Below are 12,500 nucleotides of genomic sequence, written 5' to 3' on the forward strand. Positions count from 1 at the left end.
GGAGTGAATACGTTTATGAATCAACATTACTGACAAGCAAGGAAGTGAATAGAGTAATGTGGATTTGGGTGAGGCACTTGATAACACTTTGTAACACTTATATGACGAAAAGGACAGTGCATTAATCGCCACCTAATTGCTTATATCTGAGTATGCAACTCTTTAGAACAAATATGACATGCTGATAGCCAAACAGCAGCAGTTATGTCAGAAACCAGCAGTCACATCGCTCATCTAGGAGAGGATTCACCATCAAACTGATTTATATCACAGATATTTAATCTACTGTAAGAGGCTCACCATTTGTAACACTTCTCTTAGAAAGTATGGCATGTGGCTCGGTTAGTATTTTTTGTCGTGGGAGGTGCGTGTCTGGACCGTTTTCCCAAGAGGTCACCAGTGCCATTGTTTGCTCTTTTTCCCTTAGAGACTACGTAGTACTCTCATAGGCTTCCTTCTCGCTCGAAACATACATCCCCGGCCGTGTGTAATCCGGCCGCGCAGTGTTACACCCTACCTAATGCTGACACTGTAATTACAACTCTGGCTGGACCTACAACAGTGCGTGCATCCAGCCCCTACAGCATATGTTTACCCACCTCCTCAGATCTGTTTACTTACTTGGCAGCTGTGTTTAAGCCACTCCCTTCGCACTACGTTTATCCCTTTTGCAATCTCTATTTTGGATGTCAGAGGAGGAAGATGAAGACAGAGGGAAGCTTAAACAATAATATTTGCTGTATGCTGCGTGGCGATCCACCCTCCATGCTAGCCAGCTGAATAATGCCTACCAGCCAGCGCACATTATTCATAAAACGCGACTTTGGATAAATGCTCAAACAATTTAGTTCATGATTAAGCCTTGTGTGATGAAATATGTATATCTACGCTATTTCCCGACAGGCTTTATGATGGAGAATATTAGAGGCAATATTGATAATAAAAAAACAACTTTAGTACGGATATTAAAAGTTGCGTCCAATTAACGTTTTAACGAGGCTAATGACTTAAACTCATCTCGCGTTGCAGCTCGGCAGCGGCGCTGTTGGAGCCGTTCTGTTTAAATATAATAAAAACGTAATGTGAAGGCGTCCAGGGAACTACATATCCTGTAGCTACCCTCCCTCCCTCCCTCCTTCCTCTCTCTCTCTCTCTCTCTCTCTCTCTCTCTCTCTCTCTCTCTCTCTCTCTCTCTCTCTCTCTCTCTCTCTTTCTCGCACGCGCGCGCCACACACACACACACACACACACACACACACACACACACACACACACACACACACACACATACAGATACACATACACACACACTGACACACACACTGACACACACACTGACACACACACACGCTGACACACACACACACGCACACACACACGCACACACAAACAAAATACGCATACATAACATGTGGGCGCGCTACATAAAAGATGTTCCTGTGCAGCTTGCGTCCATTTCCCTTTCCTCTTATGCTTCCTCCCCTCGCCTGCGCCTCTTGTCCCGCTCATGCTTGATCAGCCTCTTTGCTCTTTCCGTCTTTCTAGGAAAATGTATAAGTGTTTTTCTCCCCCCCCCCTCCCCAGCGACGGCGCGGGCGGTGTCGGAGAGAGCCTCGTCACCGTGGGGGCGCCTCGATCCACCCGCCGCTTCTCCGTGCTGCTCTTCACCCTCGCCCAGGCCTTCCGCCACGTCGCGTCGGGGACCTTCAGCACCAGGAGGTAAGGAACGCTGCCAGGGACCGTGTTCCATTACTACTCCAGACACACAAGAACATATGCACAAACACGCGCGACCGCACTCTCAATTCACACGCACACGGATAAGCGCATGCGCCCATGGACACACACAAGCACTTACGTCAACAGACACACAGGCACACGGTCACACACATACATGGGCTCTCATGCGCACACACACTCCTCCCAGCCCACAGCCACACAAAAACGCCTATCTAAACATGCGGCCTTTACCCTCTCAAACACTATGTCACGAACGCAGACGTAGAAACAACAATTCTCCAAGGTAAATGGGCTATTCATAAAAAATAACGGGAATGTGTTTTACAAAAAAAAAGCAAAAAAAAAAACTTATATATACACATTGTCGGAAAGAGGAGGAGCGTGAGAAAAGAACCAAAGAGAGACAGAGTGTGAGAGGTTGGAGAGGAAAGAAAGGAGATTGGAAGAAGAAGAGGGGGCGGACAGAAAGGGAAAGGAAGGGAGAGAATGGAAGAGACGTAGTGAGAAAATAACATGTCAATTGTATAGAGAGAAACTAACAAGGAAGGACTCGATTCTCTATTTATCACTTAATCTATCGCTCCCCATCAGTCATCTATTCACGTGTCATCTATCTTTATATCTTCATATCTCTAGCCTTAGTTAGGGCGGATAGGAAAGGGAAGGCACATTTACACACACACACCACACACACACACACACACACCACACACACACACACACACAACACACACACACACCACACACACACACACACACACACACACACACACACACACACAACACAGCACACACCACACAACGCCACCGTACGACGTATATATAATACAAATATATATATATATGATAAATGATATATTCATTTATGTGAACACACGCACACACAGCACACTCACACGCACACCTACACCACTCACACACACCTCACACACACACACACGCTCACACAAGCGCTCATTCACACACGCTCACACACACACGCTCACACACACACACACACACGCTCACACAAACGCTCACACACACACGCTCATACACACACGCTCACACACACACGCTCACACACACACACACCACACACGCTCACACAAACGCTCACACACACACGCTCATACACACGCTGACACACACACGCACGCACGCATGCATGCACCCATATACACACACAGTTTGGTTTTAGGGAAGGAAGGTCCTGCAAATCTCCTCTGTTTCTATGGAAGAGTTTCTGGAATATTACAAGATTGCGTATACTTAGACTTTAAGAAGGCATTTGTTAACGCGTCTCATAGAAAACCATTATGAAAATTAGAACACCCTGGTGGAGTGAAACGCAAACTCGAATGGATGGAAGGCTTTCTTCTTGAAAGACAGATAAGAACTGTAATTAGAGGGAAGCACTCTACATGGCGACGAGTAACTAGCGGAGTACCTCAAGGATCGGTCTTGTCTCCAATTATGTTCACTATTTTCGGAAATGTTTTAGGGTCAAACAATAAGCCCACAAGACGCTAAATTGCAAAAAAAGGATAATAGACTATGTCTAATGCCAAAGCCTCCAAAGTGACATCGAGAATTTATTAATTTGGAGTTGTACATGGAAAATGAAATTTAGCACCAATAAATGTAGTCAGGTTCGGAAAAAGTAAAAATCGCCCACTACACCAATATGAGTTACGAGACGTAATATTAAACCAAGGAGATAAAGAAAAAGACCTTGGAATACTCATAAACTGTAACCTAAGCCCAAATGGTCATATAAATGACAAGGTTCATAAAATGCTAGGGCTGATTGCCAATATGAAGAGGCCATTCGTGGACGAAGACATGGTAAAGGTCATTACAGACATCATCTTGAGTATGACGCCCTGGTATGGAGTCTACACTTAAAAGATGATAAAGATAAACTAGAAATAGTTCACAGAGCAGCCACAGGATAGGCACCTACTCTAAGAGACATGAGCTACGAAAAAGACTCAGAAATAGGTCTTACTACTCGAAAAAGAAGAAAGGGTGATTGATATGATGTTCCATTCTACAGAAGGTAAGTTATACAAGATACTTCTATTTGAACAGAAGCCGAGGGAGGTCACAACTAAAAGTTGAAAGATAAAAAAGGCTAGAAAAGTCAAAAGAGCAGCCACAACAGAACCTACTGAACAAAGAACAATTGACTACGGCAAAAGACTATGAAAAAGGTCTTAATAATTCAAAAAGAAGCGAATCTGATTAGTCTTTCCCGTATTGACAATTGTACAGGAAAAGTCGCACAAACATCCCTTCTAATTCAACACAAGACACTCACATAGGCACACAACCACAAAGTCAAAGTCAAAAAAAGCTCACGAAAAATACACAATCAGCTTACCCAAACAGAACACTAAACAGAACAATCTCACACAACGCCAAACAATTCATCTATTATAAACTCATAATAATCAAACACAGACGCACCATACCAGCTCATATCCCCTATGAACACTAGAAAACACACACACCACACACACACTCACACCACATCTCACACCCACACACCACACCACACCAACCACATCCACAACTCACACACACACCACAACCACACCACCACACTCACCACACATCTACATCAAAACCAAACACACACCACACTACACCCCAACAACCACAACTCAACACCACCACATCACACACACACACACACACACACACACCCCAACAACCACACAACACACACACACGCACACATACACACACACACACACATTCCTGTGTCTGTCTTTTCTCACTGCAGAACTCATAGGCGCATAGTATGAAGTGTCAGAGGCGGAGTTTGACCTTGGCAAAATTCAAAGGTTAGTTGCAAGGCCAACAATTAATCTTTAGTTTGGCAATGTGTTTTCGTGGGGCTCGTTTAGAATTCTTGGAGGGTCTTCGGCAACATGACCGGTTCTGTCTCTCCTTCAGCTGGGAAAACGGGAGAGGAAATGGTTGCAGTTTATTCCCAGTTCCCTTTATTCTAACACGTCTGATGTGGTGTCCATCGCTCAGGTATTTCCGGGGCTGAATCACATCGCGCATCGGGATAATTGTCGCTGTTTGAGGAAGTTGGCAGGCAAACAGGTGACCGAAATTAAAGGCTTTTAAAGGCTATTACTTTTCCGAGCCTATATTTGAACATAGATCTCTGACACCTGGGGATTGCAAGCTCATTATGCAGGGTTTGCACAACTTTCCCAAACATTATGCAAACTGCTCTCTTCAACTTATGGACCGCTTTTCGTATGGAATGCCCGACGTTTTCCGTTTTCCTTAGTCTACACTATGCTGTTTAGTTTCGTTCTGTCTACCTCGGGAAATGGATATTGTAGAATCGACAGTAAATGCAAAATAAGACCGAGAGGGAGGGAGGGAAAGATGGAAGGGAAAAAGAGAGCGAAAGAGAAATTGAGCGAAAAACAGGGTGAAAAAGAGAGAGCAGGAAAGCGAAGAGAAGTTGGGAAAAAAAAGAAACAGGGAGAGGGAGATCAAGAGAGATGGAGGAAAGCAAGAGAGACAGAGAAGGAAAGCGAGAGACAGAGAAAGAGAGCAAGAGAAATATGGAAGGAGAGCCAGAGAAATATGGAAAGCAAGAGAGATAGAGAAGGAGAGCAGAAGATATAGAGAAGGAGAGCAGAAGAGATAGAGAAGGAGAGCAGAAGAGATAGAGAAGGAGAGCAGAAGATAGAGAGAAGGAGTGCAAGAGAGATGGAGAAGGAGAGCAAGAGAGAGAGAGAGAGAGAGGGAGAGAGAGAGAGAGAGAGAGAGAGAGAGAGAGAGAGAGAGAGCGAGCAAGAGAAAGACAGAAGAAAGGAGGGAAGAAAGAAAGAGCGGCTCAGTGAATCCGAGAGAGAAGTCGAGGGAGAAAAAGGGAGGCGCCGAGGTCAGAATCATATGGTCTGTCTCAGTGCCAAGCTTTCAGGGAATTACCAATTCAATTCGCCAACTGGGAATCAGATCAGCTGAAGGCGAGGAAAAGTGTCCTGTCAGACTAATGTTCTTTAACCATGCGTCAATCTACAAGTCTAATAGGAACCGCACGCTCTGTTCCTTAATTAACTTAGCCAGAAGAAAATCCCCGCGCCCGCATTCTCCGTCTTGCGTTTATTCAACATTAGCGATACTTGGGGAGACGTCTTTTTCTCGTATTTGTCTCGGATGGGGTTTCGTTATTAGGCTCCAAGTTGATTTTGTACGAAAAAAATGGAAGAAAAATAACAGAGGCCTTATCCAGTTTTAGGTAATGGCTGACTAAAGGATATGTTTTTTTTTAAGAAGAAAAAAGGCAAAGAAGAATGTAAACGGTTTAATAAGATTTTTTTTTCTTTTTTTCAGTAAAATTAATTTCCTTTGATATAATGCCAAATTGCACACACGCACGCACCTATCCACCTATATACTTACATACATACATGCATACATATAAGCATACATGCATGCATGCATACATACATACATACATACATACATACATACATACATACATACATACATACATACATACATACATACATACATATACACTAACACACAAACGCACACACACACACGTGTGTGTGTGTGTGTGTGCCTTTAACAATGCCCATCTCTCAGCAGGTCCTATCAAAAAGGGTATGAAAAGCTATCAACTGCCAACGAAATCAGCAGTTATATAGTAAATAACGTAGACGATATGCGAGAGATGTCTAGAAAATGTCCGAGCAGTTTTATTATCGAGACCCCTTAGCAAGGAAAGGAAGTTCAGAGAGATAAGAGCATACTTGTTTACAGTCTTTTTAAAAGGGGACATGTTCCAAGACACGAAGACAGATAAGGCAGGGAGATTGTTCCAGTAAGGAGGACAAAAGAAAAGTTCTGAGTTCGCATGTTTGGGGCAGAAATTGGAAAGGATGAGAATTTAGAGAAGATCTGGTATTTTTAGTCTTCTCAAAGGACCAGGCATAATGTTCTTGATCGAAGAGCAGTAGTCATCTTAAAAACTAGAAGATAGATAGGATAAAAAATAACACTGTTGATAAAGAAAATATGTTTTTAGTCGTATTATGCTTGTTTGCAAGATAAATAAGTGTTTTTTATTGGACCTTGTCGAGTGCAGAAAGTGTGATCTGAGCAATACGTAATGGAAGGGCGAATTTGAGTCTTAGTCAGTGTCAAGGAAAGAGTTGTCGTCAAATAGCCACGAATTCTTTTTGCGATACCTGTTTTTTTTTTTCAGAGGAGTTCAAGCTGGGTTTAATTTCACGTTCAATAGGCTCGAACTGAGCCAATTCATCATCTTTCATCTTCACAGGTAGAGATAGAGAGTTTGAAAAGGTGTTTTAGGTTAAAGCCCTCTACTCTAACGGCAATCAACCAGTCGATTGTATGGAGGTCAGACATAGTTACATGTAAGCGAAGAGTTATTGCCTTTGCTAGATGCTCTTTGAAGTGTTAGTGGGGCGTTACTTGAGGTCTAGCAATTAAAACCCAGAATCAATTTAAGACGAGGAGTCTTATATATATATATATATATATATATATATATATATATATATATATATATATATATATATATATATATATATATATATAACATATACTAATACATGTATATGTAAATATGTAATAAATATGTAATACTATCCAATTATCTATCTGCCTATCTATTTATCTATCTATATGCATATATATGTTTATATATATAATATTAAACGCACGCGCGCGCGCACACACACACACACACACACACACACACACACACACACACACACACACACACACACACACACACACACACACACACACACACACACACACACACATGTATGTCTGCAGAGAATACGTGAAACGTATTTCCCTGAGAATTATGTGAAGAAACATTACACCCTCGATCTCTCGGAAGTTAGATAGGCAGGCATTGTGACGAACACCATGCACGCATGTGTATTCGAGCGAGTTACTTCATACATCATAAATGCACCATGTGCATCCCCTTGTGCTGCGGTGGCTGAGTGGTTAAAGCGTTGTTCTCCTGGGACAGGAATTTCACTTCGATTGCATACAGGTAATCCGATCAGGGATACGTGAAGCCACGATCAGCAGGTGGTTATGTCGATTTCAAGCAAGAGCAGAAAGTGCATTTGCTGGTTTAACCACACGAGTGTTTATCTTACAAAAGTCAGGCATATATATGCAAGAGGAATAACCAGTCACGAGTGGCTACCCCTCACGTGATCAAGGGGCGTGGCTTGCTCGGCGAATGACGAGCAGCCGTCTGCTCGCATGACCAAAGTGTGTGGCTCGCCTGGTGAATGGCGAGTGGTCACCCACTCGCGTGATCATCGTTCAACCGGCGACCAAGCGATTACAATACTCACTTGCCAGCGAAGATGCCCCATGACATGTGAGAGAGGGCGGCCAACCCTGGAGAACCATACTGGAGGGGGGTCGTCGTCCTGAAGATACATTATCTTTAGGTGATCTATCGAGGTCCAATCATTGGCGCCTTTAATCTGCAGCAGGAATGCTTTCTCCTTTCCCTCTATGACTTCATATGGACCAGAGTAGGGATGGGCGAGGGGAAGCGTGCGGGCATTGGTGTGGAGGAAAACATATTTCATCATATGTAGATATTGGGGAACGTAACGGGTTCTGCGGAAACGCTCCACCATGCCGTTAGCTACGGGGTTGTAGACCATGGTGTGACGGATGGAGGGGCCCAATAGGTGCCCCAATAGGTGCCCAATAGCTGCTGCAAGTGAAAGAGGTGCCTCGGTCGAACGTCATGTGGACAGGGATGCCGAATTTCGAAATCCACCCGGAGAGCAGAACGGCGGCGCAGGAGGCAGAACTGGCGTTGGACATGGGAATAGCTTCAGGCCATCTAGTTGAACGGTCCAGGTGAAGAAGTAGCAATGTGCTTCATCGAATGACAAGGTTTGACAGGTGGTGCAGGATCAAACCTAGTCCTTTGCGTCTCTGGAGATGTACCACACGAATTTCTGCTTCAGGTGGCGTGCTGTCGCTCATTTAGAGGGATGATGCAGGCATGGATGCGGCTGAAAATGTGACGATGGAGGGAGGCTGGAATGGTCGACTGTTGCTGATGTTGTAGAGGATTGTGGTACCTGCTTCGTCCACAGGGACATTCTTCCACTTGAGGGAAGTAATGAATGTACAGCAGGCTGACGTCTTGGGGTCCTGTTGCAGCTCTTTAGCGAGTTGATTGTAGCCAATCCCTAAATGAACTGCATCGATGGAAACTCTGGAGAGGGCGTTGGCTAAAGGATTCTTCCTGCCCAGCAGGTGTCAAAGGGAGCAGTTGAACTCGGCGAGGAGCAGAGGGACCATGAGTCAGCTTGTCTTGTGAAGGCGTGAACCAGGGGCATTTCTGAGACTGAAACAGTTATAGTTGAAAGTGAAAGTAGCAAAGGGCATGGTGACAGAGATTTTGGGGATGTCTTCTGGGTGCATTGGTACTTGGTAGTACCCCTTCAGTAGGTCGAGCTTGGGAAAAATCTTGGCGCCGTGGAGGAAGGAAGTGAGATCGGCGATGTTAGTCAGCGGGTATTGGTCTGGTTCCGAAAGCATAATGAGGCATCTGTAGTCACCACGGGGATGAAGGGAGCCGTCTTTTTTACCACTATGTGCAGAGGGGATGCCCAAAGACTTGGCACATTTTGACATATGCCTAGGCACTCCAGCTCTGCGAGGGTCTGCTTTGCCGCGGCGAGTTTGTCGGGTGATAACCGAAGAAACTTGGAGAACACTGGAGAGCCAGATGTCTTGATATGGTGATAGATCCCGTGTTTGGCTGGAGTCTGAGGTTCCTGGCGAAGCTCAGGTTTAAATACGTTGGATTAGGCCGCCTTACACGTTTTTGGCCAGGGGCAGTCTGGTTTGCAGTTCCTCGCATCGTGGCTGAACCTAGCAGTGACCGACGGCAAATTTTTCGCTGCTTTGCTGCTGTCGTGGCTGTGGTTTGGGTTGTTGTCGTACTGGATGCTGGCGGACGCGTGATGGAGTACAGTTGACCACTGCAATGTCGTCCTCGTCTGGCGGGGGCGCTGTTGAGTAGAGGGCACTGCATTGATGTGACGGGCTGCCGACGCGTGTGCAAGCCAAAGGGCGCGAAGCAAGTCCAACTGTCTTGCTGTTACGTCGGCTGCTGTGGAGGGAGTCTTGCCAGAGCCTTCATCTCGAGCAAGGCGTCGGAAGGTCTCTGGTCGCCGAGGGGCTGCTTGGTGAGCTGGAGGAGCTGTGTCACTCGCGATGCTGCTGATGGAGTGAAGTGCTGCAGGAGGAAAGTTTTGAGGTCATCGTAATTGATGGTAGTGTCGCCTTTCTCTGGAATTTCATCTGGAAAGGCCGCGAGGACGTGGTCGGCCTGGGTAGTAGGGTCAGTTACCTTCTTCAGGCGGAATTGCACTTCAGCTCACTGGAACCAGGTGGGAGCATCGATAACTAAGAAGCTGGGGAGCTTGACTTGCGCTGCCGCGGCTGGAGAGTTGGTGGTTGATGTGTCATTGTCGGACAACATGCTGAAGGGCGGAGTGGCTACAGGAGGGCGGATGCCGTTGCTCGAAGTCACTCCGGGGTCACCAATGTAGCCTTGGCTAACTGCAGAGTTTCCTCAGAGCTGAGATAGGATAAGTAAGACAAGTGGCAACAACTCCGCTAGTGTTTATTTTACAAAAGTCAGGCATATATATGCAAGAGGTGAGGATCACAGAATAAGGAATAACCAACCACGAGTGGCTACCCCACACGTGATCAAGGGGTGTGTCTCGCTTGGCGAATGACGAGCAGCCACCCACTCGCGTGATCATCGCTTGTTATCGCGGGGTCGAGCAAACCAGCGACTTAGAGGTTACACCACCTAGTATAGACGCTGCCACTGTAGAAAGCATTGGGAACCTACTTCAGTAGCTGTTCAATTCTGATCAATTTGTCCTTGATGATATCCCCCTTCACACTGGTGCAATTAAGCATGGCAACCGCTCTTGACCTCTTCGGCGGTGTCGACTGTGTCAATTCAGGGTGTCAAGAAATAATCAGTTGGAAAGTGCAAGCAGTCAACTGGCCGTGGATGCGGACTGTACTAAACCATTCGCACTGGGCACTGATTGGTTGTGAGATGGTGTTTGCATTCTGCATGTAATTGCTTCATTGTCAGAAGCACATTCACCTCAGTGTGGAGGACCCTGTGCATACCCTTCTATGTCTATTACAGCTAACATTACTATTATAATAACAATGATAATAAGTCCTTAGAGCAGTCGCCAATAAATTTGCTGACAGGCTCCCAGACTGCTGCTAATGTTCTCACTTATTTCACTACTCCCTTGAAATAAGCAAGCATGTCTAGAAGCCACTGCCTTTCACATTCATATAACGTTCACAGATATCATGGCACTCTCATGACTGAAGAAGAATGCTCAGCCATATTAACGTATTCCTGATGGACAGGCAATATTAGTAAAGCATCAACCACATCCCCTGCAGTTGAAATAGGAAGCAAGCGGTATGAAATAAAAATTAAAACTTGCAGAGAGAGAGAGAGAGAGAGAGAGGAGAGAGAGAGAGAGAGAGAGAGAGAGAGGCAGAGAGAGAAGAGAGAGGAGGAGGAGTAGATGAGAAAGAGAGAGGAGAGAGAGAGAGAGAGAGAGAGAGAGAGGAAGAGAAGAGAGAGAGAGAGAGAGAGAGAGAGAGAGAGAGAGAGAGAGAGAGAGAGAGAGAGAGAGAGAGAGAGAGAGAGAGAGAGAGAGAGAGAGAGAGAGAGAGAGAGAGAGAGAGAGAGGGAGAGAGAGATAGAGAGAGAGAGAAAGAGAGAGAGAGGCAGAGAGAGAGAGATAGGAGGGGGATCAGAAAACCAAGAGGGATCCTAGATTACAGATGGAGCGTGTACAGCTCCCTTGTGCACACACATATACACATGAGTATCCTAAGTGGTAGGTAGCAAGGAGAAAATCAAACAAGTATTGGTTGGCATGAGGCATTTGGCGAGGAATAACAAGCTTGGAGTAGACCAAGGGCTGGTAAAAGTAATCCAATGCCTTTATGAAAACGGATAGAATGCATTCAGACTCGATGTTCTTCTATTCGTCAGGAATAGTATTCCAGAAAGCGACGAAAATAGAATATTGGATGAAAGAGCAATTTAGCTTCCGATACAGATGAAATTGTTGAACAAGAAGCAAATGCAAGAAAATAATATATGGAAATAAATTCAGAGAAAAGTAAATCTGCCATGAGCAGATTACTGACTTCCTCCATGACATTCACATAGGAAGCAGTAGTATGTACAGTAGCAATAATACAGCTGAGATACAAAAGCAGGATTGCAATTGCAATTCCTGTCTTCACTCTCTTCCTCCAATTTACACCCCTGATTTTTTTTTTTATTTCATTGTGTATCACCTGAAAAAAGTCTTGTCGTTGGTCTCCTTGTTCTTTTGTACTTTCTTTGTCAACCTGCACTCTTACCAACACTTATGGCCTGTCCAGAGCCAGGTATATCTCCCACGTTCTTTTCTGTTAAAACAAATAATATATAAAATGGGCAAAAGTAGGATGGACATAACCTCAACCTACACGTAGGTCACGATCTCCTGTTGTATCCTGGGAAAAGCTGGGGATCTAACCATTCGTGGCAGTGGAGAAGCTCTATCTCTCGAACAGCAAATAAGTCGTCGGGAGCCTAAGCTCAATGGGCTATTGACCAGTTACAGCCTCCCAAATCTGATTAGTCAGTCTGTCTATTAGTC

General features: G+C 45.0%; 1 protein-coding gene across 1 annotated transcript in view; it reads left to right on the plus strand.

The window, feature by feature from the left end:
* The window catches only part of LOC119597244 (meiotic recombination protein SPO11-like), a 41,520-nt gene that overhangs the window by 296 nt on the left and 28,724 nt on the right, over positions 1-12,500 (plus strand). Inside the window, exon 2 of the mRNA XM_037946777.1 lies at positions 1,585-1,719. Coding sequence (XP_037802705.1) covers positions 1,585-1,719 — 135 coding nt within the window. The remainder of the gene's footprint in view (positions 1-1,584; positions 1,720-12,500) is intronic.

The sequence above is a fragment of the Penaeus monodon genome, chromosome 39, assembly GCF_015228065.2.
Source record: "Penaeus monodon isolate SGIC_2016 chromosome 39, NSTDA_Pmon_1, whole genome shotgun sequence".
Classification (NCBI taxonomy): Eukaryota; Metazoa; Arthropoda; class Malacostraca; order Decapoda; family Penaeidae; genus Penaeus; species Penaeus monodon.